At 38.7% G+C, this 16,043-nt stretch overlaps 1 protein-coding gene across 1 annotated transcript in view; it reads left to right on the top strand.

The window, feature by feature from the left end:
- The first annotated feature begins 433 nt into the window (after positions 1 to 433).
- The window catches only part of NOL4 (nucleolar protein 4), a 613,219-nt gene continuing 597,609 nt past the window's right edge, over positions 434 to 16,043 (top strand). Inside the window, 1 exon segment of the mRNA XM_007945636.2 lies at positions 434 to 697. Within this exon segment, the coding sequence (XP_007943827.1) occupies positions 434 to 697 (264 nt within the window).

Raw genomic sequence — 16,043 nt, 5'->3', positions numbered from 1 at the left:
CTGCTTTGCCCAGGACGCAGCCCAGGGCAAAGGCGTTCAGGGATCACCCCAAGTCAATATTGGGATTTTTAATAAACTAAGGAATGGGATTTTAATTATTCAAAACCCAGCTCCTCTGGGTCTGATGCTGTTGGGATGGTCCTGGCCACACAATATTAAGGAGACGGATCACTCAGAGGACTAGCAAAGCGTCCGAGGCATCCGTTACAATTACGAATGAACCAGAGACTTGGGAGCCCAGGGCATTGATCGCTGCTGCCCAACTGGACCCTCCTCCCGTCTCCCCATTGCTGCCCCCGCCCCAGACAGGCTCCGGCGGTTGCCGGGACCTCGCGTCCCTGCGTCGTGGCCGGGGCTGCATTTTTCATGAGCCCGGGGTGAACAGGTGCGAAGTGCGTTAGGAGCATCCGGCCGGCGGCCGGCCGCGGGGAACATGGAGAGCGAGCGCGACATGTACCGCCAGTTTCAGGACTGGTGCCTAAGGACTTACGGGGACTCAGGCAAGACCAAGACGGTGACCCGTAAAAAATACGAGCGGATCGTCCAGCTCCTCAACGGCTCCGAGTCGAGCTCCACGGACAACGCCAAATTTAAATTCTGGGTCAAATCGAAGGGCTTCCAGCTGGGCCAGCCCGACGAGGTCCGCGGGGGCGGTGGCGGCGCCAAGCAAGTGCTCTACGTGCCGGTCAAGACCACGGTGAGTGGCTCGCCTTCCTCTGTTATTTGTCTGGCGGAGACGCCCGGCGGGGAGGGAAGAGCGAGGGGGGAGAGAGGGGGAGCGTGAGCCACCGTTGGCTCCTGTGCCCCCCACCTTCTGCAGCCCCCTCCCCAAGTCGTGCTCACTCTCCTTAGCCAGGCGCGTTTTCCCCACGGTGGCGTCTTTGTGGTCCTTGATTTTAAAGCGGCAGCGCACCTTCCGAGTCTGCGGTCCTCCTCGCCTCCCAGCTCCCAGACCCGCGGCTTAGCGTCTTGCCCGGGTCGGGCGGCGTCCGGCGTCCTTGGGCTGGGCCATTGTCCCATGTCCTCCTCGGGGCGCCTGGCGCGTGTCCCGCCGCCGCGCGCATAAAGGCCACGCTGAAACCCCAGCCGCACGCGCCGATAATAGACGAATCTGATCGATAGTCTAGAGTGTCTCCTTATTGGCACAAAGCCCGAAAGTGGCGCTAGTCGTGGATGTGGGGTTTTCCTCAGGACACTTTCAGGTTTTATTGTTAGACCGCAGCCTTGGAAACACAGGGCAGTCCCAACGCCTTGAGGATTCCCAGACGATTCTCCTTGCCTCGACTGTTTGGATTGTAAATAAGGTTCTGGAGATTCCGCCTCTCCCCCCCACCCCCACCCCTTTCCCTTCCTCACTTCTCCTCCTTTCCACGAATAAATCAGCAGCGAGATGATGAACAACAAAGAGAGATGGGTTTGGGAGCGATCAAAAGATGTTTGTGTTTGTTCCTCTCTCTGGGATGGCTCTAGTCTCATGGCCACAAAGCTCTAAACCTAGGCTCTGCTAGGCACTGGCACTGAGAGCCGAGTATGTCTCAGCCTCACGCCGCAAAAGCCTGTAGGGCTGGGGAGCGGCAGCCGCGTCAATGCCCTTTATTAGAAGATTGGAACTCTGGGCTACAAGTAGGATTGCAGATCAGAGCCTTGAGACTTCTTTCTGCAGCATACTACGGTGGGTACTCGCCTGGAGTAGGGGTGGGGGAGGGTACCTGGCATCCTTTGCATTTTTGCCTCGTTTTGGGGTTTCTTGAGCGTTTGCTCTGTTTTTCGCCCTCCTTTACTGGCGACTGTTCCCCCATGCAATATTCCTGGAGGATGCTAGAAAGGAGACGGCTTGAAAACTGTTCTTCTATATCTAACGGAGCTATATTAAATTGGAAATATATGCATGAAAAGATTTTTCAAAGGATTATTTGAAGGTCTCTTTCAGGTTTGGAAAACAGTCTATGGTTTCCTTAGATAAATTAGGGATAGTTGTTTAAAGGAAGTATATTTCATTTGGAATTTATATGTAATATGGGAAATGGAAATAAAGGTGAAATGGAAACACACAAAAGTTCTCCTGTTTTTTTTTTTTTTTTTTTTTTTTAATGTACTCTTGTTGGAAGGTTTCTAGGAGAGTGATATATAAATGTAATCTTCTTCTAACATGTGGCATTGCTAAAGACAATGGTGAGATTACTGTCTTGCTTTACTAAATAATGAAGGCTAGATAGGCATGAATTAGTACTAGGGTTTATTTACATCTCGATGGGCCAGAAGTCTGTTGTAGAAAGTGAACTGCTTTGATTCATTTGTATTGGGTGTAGCATTCAGGACATGATTTTTAATAACAATTTATTGTTAGAGAAATTAAATTAGAATTCAAAACATAATAATGTATTTTCCTTTAGGCAAAACTAGGCTAATAGAAGGAGTAAAGTTAGCATTTAAGATGTATTTATTTAAAATATGATTTAATAATATCATATAAGCTTTAAAGAAAAATTACCAGTCAAGAATTTTTTTATTATTATTCTTTCTTTTATGGTAAACTTAGGTCCCTTTGTTTATCAATTGAATAACTTCACTTGTGACCTGTGTATTGGTCAAATGAGTTTATACTTGTGTGAATCTGGCTACAGCCACTATATATGTAAACACATTCATCGTTATAACTAACAATTCTAACATAAATTCTGTGAACAGTTATACAAGCTATAGGGTTACAATGAGTCAGAAATGACTCTGTAGCAAAGTTTTTTTTTTTTTTTTCCTTTTAATAGAAGATAAACTCAGACCTACATGGATGCCAGCATTCACATATTCAGATATATATATATATATTTGGTCAAAATTAATGCAGAGTTGTTAAAAATTACAGTTAAGATATGTTATATAGAGTAGCAACATCAGGGTTAATAATACAGTAATATATGTTTTCCTTTTCAGTTAAGATGACAAATATTTATGGAAGAAAAAGTAATCAGGTAGCATTACTAGATAATGCTTTGTGCATAGTATTTAAGAGCTTTGCTCTTCATTTAATCATGTTTTGAGATTCTGTTGAAGAGGTTTTTAATTCATGAATTCCTCTATTGCACTTTATGAAAATTTTATGCTGCTCCTGACATAGCTATAGACTCCTCCTTCTCTGAGCGACAGCCAATCACCATTTCAATGAGTTGAAGAATAAATAAAAGATCCCCTTTTATCATGTTTCCCCACATCTCAAATTATTTCTTCCTTCAAAACATGGTGATTTTCTTCATGATAGTGGAAACACAATGACTGAGAAGATAAAATATATATATATTTTTTTCTTTTCATTCAAAGGCATATATTGGTTGAAATAAAGTACTTTACTTGAATGGTATTTTCAAGTATACTAAGAATCATTTTAATCTACTTGAGGTTTGAAGGTTTGCATCTGGTTTTGCTGTCAGTGAGAGAGAGAGAGAGAGAGAGATTTGCTCCTGATGTTGCAGTAATCCACTGCTGCTGGTAATTAGACATCATTACTACTGAAAAAAAGGAAAGAGAGAAGGGGGGAGGACAGGGTTGGGCTAATTAACTAGTTTAATGAAAGAAAGAGAGACTGATAGCAACTGGGAGGCTGTATTAGAATAGACTAGACACACCACACAGAATTAATTGAAAGAGGACTATCTTCCAGTCTTTCAGTCAAAGAAGCTTGGTTTTCCCTCTTGTTTTCTAAAAATAATAGATGTAGCTTTGCAAATACTCTTTCCTTGCTGCCTAAACTTTGGTGATAATAAAACCAAGCAGGTAACATCTGACTTAAAATAAAATGTAGTATTATGGAAAAAATAGATGTTCCCTGTATTATTTATCCTGGTCAGGTCTCAGGCTGAGGGGACATATCTGTCACTGATGTTTAGATTTCTCTGTGGCCAAGGAGATACTGTTTGGCTACTAAGCAACAGCATCCTGCAACTCAGTCATTTCAAGCCATTTCAGGTTCAGAGTGGGACATGTGTGTGTGCACGTGCACACACACGCACGTGGCACATGTGCACCTGCACAGATGGAGTTTGTGGAGCACCCCATCTCAGATTTTTTCTCAGGTATTTTTTAAATACTATCACTATTATTTTTATATGTTCTTTCACAAAGGCTATCAGAAGTTTGTTGTTGTGGTTGTTGTTGTGTGCCATTGAGTAGGCCCAACTCATAGCGACCGCTCCTTGGGTTTCCGAGGCGATATCACTACAGAAGTAGATTGCCCAACCTTCCTTCCAAGGAGTGGCTGGTGGGTTTGAACCACCAGCCTTCTGGTTAGCAGTCAAGTGCCTTAGGCACTATGCTACCAGAGCTCCTTGTCAGAAATTTAGAAGAATGAAATGATGACTAGCCTAGAACAATTCTGGAAATATGCAGCAAATGTTGGATGTTAATTATAATAAACATTTTATAAGTGATCATTTTGATTTAAAATTACTTTGGTCACTATTTTACATCGTTTGTACTTCAAGTTTCATTTCTTTTTAGAAGCTTTTGATCCCTATTGACCTTTGATTTTCTGGCAACAGTGAGTTGAAACATCACATTTACGCTTCAAACTACACATCACCTTGTAGCACTTGATATCATGGAAAGTAAACTTGGAAAATAACTAGAAAGTTCATTCAACTTTTCCATTAGCAACAGGATTATTGTAGCATCATGTATTTTTTAAAAAACTTACTGAATTATATAAAACACTAGGAATTTTGGTAAGCTCACTGTTTTTTACTTATCATTCAGTCTTAACAAACAAGGTAATGAATACTCAAACTGTATAATCAAGCAACGTGCTACTTTTTTTTTTTGACCAATATTTGTAGAGACTGACACTCAGCTATAATTTTTGCATTTTGCGCATTTTTAAATCTTTTGTCCTACTACAGAAGATAAAAGAAATTTCAACCAGAAGGAAAATGAGTTATCTTTGGTCATGTCAAATAAAAATGATGAGTTATTCATTTGTGCAATCTGTAGGCTCAGATTTCCTATTCTTCTTGCAGTGTATACTACTAATTGATTACTGTACAGTGATTAGAATGAATATTTATGGACTAGCTCCAGAACAGTTACTGTTTTTGTTCATTCTCTGACTGTAGTTTTGGTTATAAATCCTTTATGCTACATCACAGTGAGTGAAATAAGGCCTCATAAGGAGACCGTACATTTCTGTCTGGACTAACTCAACGCCTGAGGCACACATCATATAGATCAAGCCTTGATCTGCACCTTGCTACAGAAATTCCAGAAACCAAAGCTAGTAATTGTGCTGAACCTCTTCCCACCCTGTACCCCAAAATACTATCGTACGGTAGATTCCTACTCACAGTGACCCTATAAGACAGTAGAACTCCCACAGATGGTTTCCAAGGCTGTATATCTTTGTTGAAGAAGACTACCACATCTTTCTCTTATAGAGTGGCTGGTGGGTTTGAACCACTGATCTTTCAGTTAGTAGTTGAGCTTTTTAACTACTGCACCTCAAGGGCTCCTCAAAATTTTGCTGCTGTTGTTGTTGTTGTTATGTGCCGTTGAGTCAGACCTGACTCATATCGACCCCTCCTTTGGTTTCCAAGACAGTATCACTACGGAAGTAGATTGCCCCATCTTCCTTCCGAGGAGTGGCTGGTAGGTTTGAACCGCCAGTCTTCTGGTTAGCAGTCAAGTGCCTTAGGCACTATGCCACCAGAGTTTGCTAACTATATGAAAAATCAAACCCCTTGCCCTTGAGTCAATTCCAACTCATGGTGACCCTAAGTGTTACAGAGTAGAACTACTCCATAGAATTTTCTTGCCTGCAAGCCTTAGGTAGTGGATGACCAGATCTGTCTTCCCTGGCTCCTACTGGGTGGGTTCAAATTGCCAAACTTTAGATCTATAGACTAGTGCAAAGTATATGTGGCACCCAGGAACCTTCCTAGCTAGATACATTTTATATCTATAACACAGAGACAAGTCATAATAGTAGTCACTGAGATATAACCAAATTTTTGCTTACTTGTATGCTTCCACAATGGACATAACTAATGAAAGCCAATGCATTTTTATCTTTACTCAAGTACTGAAAGAGACGCTATGCTATAGTGGAAAGGAGCATGGTCTTTGGGGCCAAAAACCCCCCAGGTATGAATCTTAGCAGTGTGACTTATTAGTTAACTTTAGTGGTTCCTTGAGGAGTTGTGAGAAATGCATCATCTATGGCAAGCTCCTAACATTGTGCCAATGTAAGTTTCTTGGAATAGTGAGTACTTTTGCCAGTGTTCCTAGGTGTTGTGCAAATAGTAACATGCTCGACTGCTAACCAACATGTTGGAAGCTCGAATCCTGCCAGACATACCTCAGAAGAAAGGCCTGGAATCTACTCCCAGAAAGTCAGCCATTGCCAGCCAAACCCCTGGTGTACAATTCTACTCTGCCATAAAGGGGGTTGTTGCCATCGGTTTGGAATCAACTGAACAGCAGGTGATTTTATTGGAGACCAATCAGGCATGAACATTAAGGGACAGGGGGACTTGTAAAAATAATTCCCCTGAATACAAGATCAGACCCTGTAAGTGAAAGAACTCTGTGACACTTACTTTCTAAGATATCAGTTCTTAATTTTCCTATTGGTTCTTCCTGGTTTTATTCATATGTGAGAGTGGGGTCAAGAGTCAAAACTGACTCCTCCTTCTGTAAATCTCCTGAGCCAGTTGCTGGGAATTCTTCTCCTCAAGACTTTAAATTTTAGTCTCACTGCACTGGATCTGGCAGAAGCTCTGGTGGCATAGTACTTACGGCATTTGACTGCTAACCAGAAGGTTGGCAGTTCAAACCCACCAGCTGCTCCATGGAAGGAAGATGGGGCAATCTACTTCCATAAAGATTTACTGCCTTGGAAACCCAAAGGGGGTGGTTGTGAGTTAGAATCAACTTGATGGCAGTGAGAACACTGGATGGAGGGGAAAAAAAAAAAAAAAATCCAAACTCATTGCGGCTCCTCCTTGGGTTTCTGAGGTAGCATCACTACGGAAGTAGATTGCCCAATCTTCCTTCCAAGAAGTGGCTGGTGGGTTTGAATTGCCAGCCTTCTGATTAGCAGTCAAATGCCTTAGGCACTATGCCACCAGAGCTCCCAGATGGAGTGAAGATGAAGTAAATACAGGGATGGGACAATAGAATTTCCTGGTTTCAATCCTGTGTCAAATCATAAAGACCTTTTCCTAATAGTTATTGTGTTTTCCAAGACCTTTTATACCTAACTGAAAAAGATTAAAGTCAATATGTTTTAGATTACATTTGTTTTAGTACTCATGGAATAACAAGATAGAAGAAAGTTTATGGGCAGGGAAAATGCAGATGGCAGGGACCATGGTGGACATGGTATAGATTTCAGAGCAAGATTTAAATCTTTACTCTGACACTGACTAGACCTGTGAGTTAGGAAAAGTTTCATAATTAAAGACTCAGTTCTCAGTTTCCTCTCTGTAAAATGACAATAATAAAGTTGCCTAACTAGTTTTGGATAAGAATTGATTCTATCTATATCTATCTATCTATCCACCTTACTATTTATCTATATGTTAGCCACAACTGTTGTGATAATTATATGCCAATTTAATTTAAGAAGAATAAAATAAAATATTACTAAAATGTAAAAAAAGAAAAATATGAAATTCAAAGAATTGTTAACTTGAGAAAATGTCTTTGCAGAGGTATTTATTCCCAGAGTTAATAGAAAAGATATTTTTTAAATTAAAAGATTACATTTATTTTTTTAGCTATATATTTCAGTTCTATACACTATGGTTGACTTTCTCCAGTGATAGATGAGGTACAAACATATTTTCACTTCTTCCCACCCTCTTGTTCCTTGTTGTTGTTGTTGTTGTTTGCCATCGAGTCGGCCCCGACTCATAGCAACCCCTCCTTGGGTTTCCGAGGCAGTATCACTACGGAAGTAGGATTGCCCAACCTTCCTTCCGAGGAGTGGCTGGTGGGTTTGAACCGCCAGCCTTCTGGTGAGCAGTCAAGTGCCTTAGGCACTATGCTACCAGAGCTCCTTCTTGTTCCTTAGCTCCCACTTTATATTACATTATATAATGTAACTATTAGGGGCTCCGATGGTATAGTGGGTAAGGCATTTGGATGCTAACCAAAAGGTTGGCAGTTCAAACTCACTAGCTGCTTCACAGGAGGAAGATGAGACAATTTATTTCTGTTAAGATTTACAGCCTTTGAAACCCAATGAGGGTTGCTGTGAGTCAACATCAACTCAATGGCAGTGGGTTTGGGATATTACTTTTACATATCACATATTTTATTGTACATGTATTTATTATAGGTTATAATTATGTTTGTATTCTCAGGTATTTGATATCTCTGTTATGTATATAGAGGCTCTGTGACGTGGTGCTTAAGGCATTTGACTGCTAAGCAGAAGACTGGTGGTTCAAACCCACCAACCACTCCTCCGAAGGAAGATTGGGTGATCTACTTCCATAGAGATACCACCTCAGAAACCCAAGGAGGGGTCGCTATGAGTCGGATTCGACTTGACAACAGTGAATTTGTTTCTTTTTTGTTGGTTATATATGTAATCATTTTCCTTTGTTCATATTTAAATGCTTATCAGCTCATTTATAGTTTTATTTATAAATGATTTGATTCATCATTTGATTAGCTGTATTTTTTTTTTTTTCCTAAAGTAAGTTTCCTGTGCTATAGTCTTTCAAGTTTGTGTACAATTTAGAATATCTGCCTTTTGTCTTTCTCCCTTAAGGAGCACCACCTATTGCCACTGTGTCGATTCTGACTCATAGTGACCTTATGGGACTGAACAGAACTGCCCCATAAGGTTTCCAAAGCTGTTCTTTACACAGACTGCCACGCCTTTCTCCTGCTGAGCAGCTAGTGGCTTTCAACTCAAGACCTTTCGGGTAGCAGCTGAGTAATTAACCACTGTTCCACCAGGGTTCCTTATGGACAAGCTAACCAGGTGTAAATTCTTTATTTCTCTCTTTCTCCCAGAATGTTATACATATTGTATGTCCTCTGAGAATTTTAAGCAAATTTAAAACTTTTGCATACGTGAAAACATTGTGGTTTAACTTAAGGAGACTTTCTATAGTCACACAGCATTGAATTGTTAGAGTTGGGATAAGAAATCATTTCACTTGGATTCCCAAGTCCTTGCTTCAAATCAAAGGACTCTAAACTAATAATTCATTCCAGTTGCCAAAAGAATTTGAATATTACCTCCAGCCTATGTATTTTTAAATAAATTACCTACATACATCACTGTAACAATATTCAAAACATTATGAAATATATTCAAAAACACAAATAAATAGAACTGAGATTGAAATACATATAAATCCAAGTTTTAATAGTTTATTCTTCACCTCACTAGGTCATTTCATGTACTCCCTGTGGTAGGTACATACCAATTTGGAGACAATGATTCTATTCTATAGAACACTGTTGGTTCACAGTAGAACATTGTGGTTAAGATTTTAATGTTAATTAAAATATCACCACCTGAATTACACAGGGTGCCTCTGTATATAATGAACACAGAGTGAAAATGATAACCAAAGAACCATAACATCCAGAAAACAGTATACACATTTGGAACTGATATTGAGAGAGATTATTTTGTCACAGGTATGCTCAGAGAATGGAGCACAGTTTAGAATATCTGAATTATAGGGTACAATAGAAGATGCAACTGGAAAAGTGGGCTGAAATAAAATTATGGGAAACCTCTAGCACCATGTTAAAGTTTAGACTTCATGCTGTAGGAAATGGCAGCTATCAAAAGTGTTTGAGCAGGAGCATTAGATTTAAGTCTTCTTATAGATAGGAACTTGCTGTGTGTCAGTGGGTTATGAGTGCTGCAGAATATAAATCAGATGAGTGAAGAACAAAAGTTAAATAAGTCCTTTGTTCATTATATTAGCTTGATATATTGTAGTTATAAATACCTATTATACAGGTGTTAAAGTCAAATTATCAAGTATTAAATCAATATAATTCAATAGCTTGATGCTGCTGAGTAATTGGATCATACTATATAGCTCTCAGACTTTATTAATTCCAATAAAATATTAAGAATAGGATTCTATGAAAGTTAAGAAAGAATAAATGTAAAGGTACTTATGAGAAATATGGATCAACCTGTCTTGTAATATATAGTGTTTGTTTTTTGTTATTTTTGACTAAAGGAGAAATAATTGTTGACCTCTTAGTTGTTACTACATCCACAACTACAAAGACTTCCCACTTGACAAACCTTTCTAAAACACAAATGGAGAAGTCTATATAGAAATTTATTCAAGCACATACCTTATCAGGGTAAAACGAGTTTTTCAAGTGTTTCTTAAAACGTAAAGGTGCTTATGCTTTAAGACAGTATTCTAAATCTTAATCCAAGTTATTTGGTTCTTTCTTCCTCCCTCCTTCCCTCTCCTTCCTTCTTTGGTGCCTTTCCTTCTTTTCCTCCTCCTCCTCCTCCTGTTTTAACACCAATGTGCCTTTCTATACCACTGTGAATGGTCGAGATTGTGTGTCAACTTCACTGGGCCATGATTCTCAGTTATTTAGCAGTTAGGATGTAGTCATCCTCCATGACAAGATCTGAAATAATATAATCACCTCCATGATGAGGTCTGCTGAAACCAGCCAATCAGCTGCAAAGGCATTTCCTCCAGAACGTGGCCAGTTTTTAATATTTATGGACATTTTGGCAAAGTTCTCTGGCTTTTTGCTCAATCTGGATACTGCATCTGGCTCATCATCAGATCTCTGGTTCTTTGAATTTGAACCAGGGGCCTGCCATATTGCCTCCTGATCTTGGGATTAATGTCTTCACAGCCTGTGAGCCAGCAGCCCGCTATAATCCTGCTGATCTTGGGCTCAACCATCTCTGCAACGACATTAGTCAAGAGAAGCCTCCAGCCAGACTTCTATCCCAAGGACTTGAGACTTGCCAGTCTCTATAACCACATGAGCCATTTCCTTGAGAAAAATCTCTCTCTTTCTTGCTTGTTCTCTCTCTATATAAGCTTTACAAGTTTTGCTTCTCTAGAGAACCCAGCCAAGGGAACAACTAAGGGTCTTCCCGATTTTCAATTTCATGTTATAGAAGACAGGATTCTAAAATGATCCCCAAATGACCCCAACTCTTATATAATCTCCACCCTTTCAATATAAATGGAACCTGTGAATGTGATGAGCTATCCCTCCAGTTATATTATGTTATGTTATATGGTACTTTAAGAAAGGGATAGCTTCAAGGTGGGCCTGACCTAATCACAAAAGCCTTTTAAAAGCACAGAATTTTTCTAGCTGGTGGCAGAAGGGGTAGGAGGTAGTGGTGGTTCAGTGGTGGAATTCTCGCATTCCGTGTGGGAGATTTGGGTTTGATTCCTGGCCAATGCACCTCAAATGCAAACTACTGTGCCCATCAGTGGAGGCTTGCATGTGGTATGATGCTGATCAAGAGCTTTGGTGGTACAGTGGTTAAGTGCTCAGCTGCTAACTGAAAGTTGGTGGTTTGAATCCACCAACTGTTTCACAGGAGAAAGATGTGGCACTATGCTTCTGTGAAGATCACAGCCTTGGAAATCCTATGGGGCAGTTCTCCACTGTCCTGTAGAGTCACCTTGGGTGGAAATTGATTCTACAACGAAGGGGTTTTGGGTAATACTGAACAGGTTCCAGACTAAGACTAGAAATGAAAAAATCAGCCAATGAAAACTATGGACCCTAATGGGCCAATCTTGCTATGCATAGGGTCACTATTAGTCAGGGACCAACTCTACAGCAGGTGAAAACAGCATAAGAGGAAGTCAAAGAAATCAGAAGCCTGACAAGGACTCAGTGCAAGCGTAGTTCTCCATGGAGATGGAGAGGGTCTGGCAGTTGGTGATTAGGAGCTGAGAGTAAACTCTAGTTGCTGAGAGCATACTTGGACAATATCTAGTAAAATGATGGAGACCTTTATCGTAAAAGAAAGGAATGGATGCTGCCAACTGTCTAATGTAGCTTGGAAATGAATCATTCCCTAGTCAAGCTTCCATATGAGAATACAGCTGGCTGACACCTTGATTTCAGCTTTCTGAGAATCTGAGTAGATGGCCCAGCTCAAAGATTCTGGACTAATGACTCACAGAAACTGAAATATTAAGTTTGTGATGTTTTAAACTTCTAAATCCTTGGCAGTTTGTTAAACAGAAAAAGAAAACTAATTCATTCCTTGAATGTACATTTTTTCCAAAAGCATTTGTGTAGTTAAAACAGATCAAGTTTTGAAAAATCATGTTTAACCAGGATTATTGATGGTGGTTTAAGGTCCAGCTGGAAATAATTTAAGTGTTCTTTCCTTTAAAGCCCAATATGTTGCCACTTCTATAGTTTATGATGAGATGAACCTTAATTTAGTAACACATGTAGTTTTTGATAGATAATTGGAAGGATATATTCATTATAGTAGCTATCACTGGTCACTATTCAAATTACTATATATATAACAAATTATTTTATTTTTCTAATAAACATTGTTTTATTTTATTCCGTATGTTTACTGTTGGAATACAAGGTGACTTGTTTTAGGTTTTTAGAGGATGGAGAGCTGAGATGTGTACATATCAAAAGAGATTATCACATCATTAAAATTAAGTTATATTTTAATATTTTCATACTTAAAACTACGATGAAAATATAATAATCATTTATCAGAAATAACTGTTCGATGTAATTTAAAAATATATTAGTATTTTGATATTTTCTATAATATCATTATCAATTTTAAATATCTATTTAAAACTTGAGGAATAGAATTATAGGAAATAACAGTAATAGGTAAATTTTTTTTTTAAAGATATTAGAAGAAAATGAAAATTATTTTCTCCTCTAAGTTGAGTTTATTTTTATTTTCTTCCTTTGTCCCTATCTGAGGTTTATTCAAATAGGCTCTTATGTTCCACTCTTCCTAATTTTAATCAAGTATTCATTTGTGGTAGTTATTCTCACAGTTACAGATTTTTCAAGTGTTTTGGAGCTGTTAGAAAACACAGTTGAGAAGGAGATTCAGAGAATAAGTTCAGGAAGCTGCAACTTTAATTTTGCTAATAAGAGATAATAAGATAACCTGTCTTATAGACAGAGATACAGCGTTTTATTCTTAGTAGTTATTTTTCTTCTATCTTTTTAGTTATAACATGTTTTCACCAAATATTTCTTGAATATTTGGGTCTCATTATGTGTGAATGTAGAAGCCATTGAAATAAGCTTAGATGAGATCTTTAAGTTTTTTTCTGGGTGTATAATGGGGTACATAGCAGCCTGCAGTGAGCCAAAGGCAGCATTTCAATTGTTTCTCAGTGGACCCAACTGTTTCCAGATGGCTGGAGGATTTTAGGGGTTTAATCTAGGAACATGGAGCAAAGCTAACTGGCATATATGGGGATCTAATGTCTGGCTTGTTCATGTTAGTTCCATGCCATAACCAATTGACCTAATTAGATGAGATTTTCAAATCTAATATCAGAGGTTTGTTGGAATATCAGATATGGATTATGGTTCTCTTAGTCTCTACTTGCATGCTCATTGGTGTTTACCTGAGGCCATGAAAGGAATTTTGTCATGTTTATTTTAGCTCTTTTTCTTTATAAAAGCTACCATTACAAAGCAATTCATTTGATTATTTGTTTGGTTTCACTAATTTGGAATATGTTAATTTAGAATTAGCAGTAATTTGAATGGGGATAGTATGGCATTTACCTTGAACTACCTATTAAAGGAAGATTTATCTACAAATTAATAAATAAGATAGCAGAGGGGCATGTTTATCCACTATAATGAGAAAAAGTTTTTCTGAAACTGGCTCTATCCTCATATAAACAATTCATATGTCCATTCCATCATAAATGGCTTTCTTATTTAATAAGGTAGATGATATGAATGAAGAATAAGCTTGAACTAATTTGTATTGCTTTGTTATCAGTACATAGAGAACAGTAGTAATGTGTTCCCTAGAATTTTCAAATAAGGGAAATAAAATCACCCTCTATAATTTGAAAAGCAAGGATATTTCATTGAGGACTAAGGTGCGCCTGACACAAGCCATGATATTTCCAATCGCCTGGTATGCATGTGAGAGCTGGACAATGAATAAGGAAGACCGAAGAAGAGTTGATGCTTTTGAGTTGTGGTGCTGGCGAAGAATGCTGAAAGTACCGTGGACTGCTAAAAGAACTAACAGATCTGTCCTGGAGGAAGTGCAGCCAGAATGCTCCTTGGAAGCAAGAATGGCCAGACTTCGTCTCACCTATTTTGGTCATGTTGTAAGAAGGGACCATTCCCTGGAGAAGGATGTCATGCTTGGTAGGGTGGAGGGTCGATGAAAGAGGGGGAGGCCTTCAAGGAGATGGATTGATACGGTGGCTGCGATGATGGGCTCAAGTATAGCATGAATTGTGGGGCTGGCGCGGGATCGGGCAGTGTTTCGTTCTGCTGTGCATGGGGTCACTATGAGTCGGAAACGACTCGATGGAACTTAACAACAACAACAACAACAATAATTTGAACTTTAAAGTAATACAGATAATCAGTATAGTGATGTTCAAAGTCACCTTAAAGTGACAGAATGGCTACTAAGCTGTAACACTAGACTAACTTGATTGAAAGTATAATAAAGATCTCTCCTAATGCTAAGTGAAAGGTTGGTGATATGAATCCACCCAGCTGCTCCACAAAAGAAAGGCCTGGTGTCCACTTCCATAAAGACTATAGCCGAGAAAACTCTATGGAGAAAACTCCGTAACAAATGTGGTTGCCATTGGCCAGGGGCCAACTGGATGGCAGCTAACAGCTAATGAATTGACCCAAACTACTTCCCCTTCCCTCTGTACAACACATTGACTATTGCTCAGGGCATGAACAGATTCACTGATAGTAGGCTACCTTCTGGTTACTTGGACATTGTGTAGATAAAATTGAGTTGTTTGAATACGACTGGTTATGTTTTCCTACACCTTTTTATTTTACTTAGTATTGTAATTATGCAATTTAAATATTCATGAACTTATGAAATAATAGGTATAAAAATTTAAATTCAGTGCTTTATAAAGGTCAAAATATATGTGAATCTCTAAAAGCAACTGTGAAAAATGGAAAAAAAAGAGAAGACTTAGATGGGTTCTTCACTACCTAGATTTTTTTATTAAGTAGTGACTACTTATTCCACTTTAAAGTAATTGCAATTGGAAATCATAGACAATGCATTGGGAGCAATTTATATGCTTAGAATACCAATCAGTGGACCCATACTTAAAGAAAAAGTCTTTGTCCTGTTACAAAAGTTGAGCAAATGATTATATATTAGTATGCATTACATAAAAATTTGCTATTAAGATGTGAATATATTATCTTTTATGCCTTCCAACTTTGTATACTAAACAGCTTTGCAATGGATTATAAAAGCTTTGTGTGTAACATAGAAAGTGATAATAAGTGATGTTTGGTCATACATAGATGTATAAATTAAAGCAAAAAATAGTGACCATAAAAGCATATATTGTCAGGGTGAGTGAGAATTTAGTGTGTCTTGAAGATACAGCCCTATTATAGAGAAAAATGTTTCCATCCACTAGTGCCATTACTTAATCACTTGGTATAGTTATTTCCCCTTTTATTCCACATTTAATCAGCTACTTTTGGTTTATTTAGTTTCCCACATATCTTCTCTAAAGAGAGAGAGTACGCTGGTCATATTGATGCCAATGTTATATCTGACAGTTTTGTTTCTCAGTGTAAATCAAGTAAGCTTAAGTTGTTTATACATTAATTACTTCAATCTTTTATGATTTTTGATTGTTTGAATGTAGAGGTCCTATGTTTAAGCAACTAGGATACAATGATGAGATCTTCAAAAGAATACTAGAGGGTATTAAGAAGGGAAAGGAAAAATGAAAGAGAAGTGACCAAATAGAGTTCACCATAATCTGCCTCATTTAGAATTTTTCTTTCTAGGCAATTATTTGCCTAGAAAGGTTTCT

The sequence above is a fragment of the Orycteropus afer genome, unplaced genomic scaffold (genome assembly GCF_000298275.1).
Source record: "Orycteropus afer afer isolate SDZICR_OR568_19922 unplaced genomic scaffold, OryAfe1.0 scaffold00141, whole genome shotgun sequence".
NCBI lineage: Eukaryota > Metazoa > Chordata > Mammalia > Tubulidentata > Orycteropodidae > Orycteropus > Orycteropus afer.
This window is presented reverse-complemented; position numbering and strand designations above follow the sequence as displayed.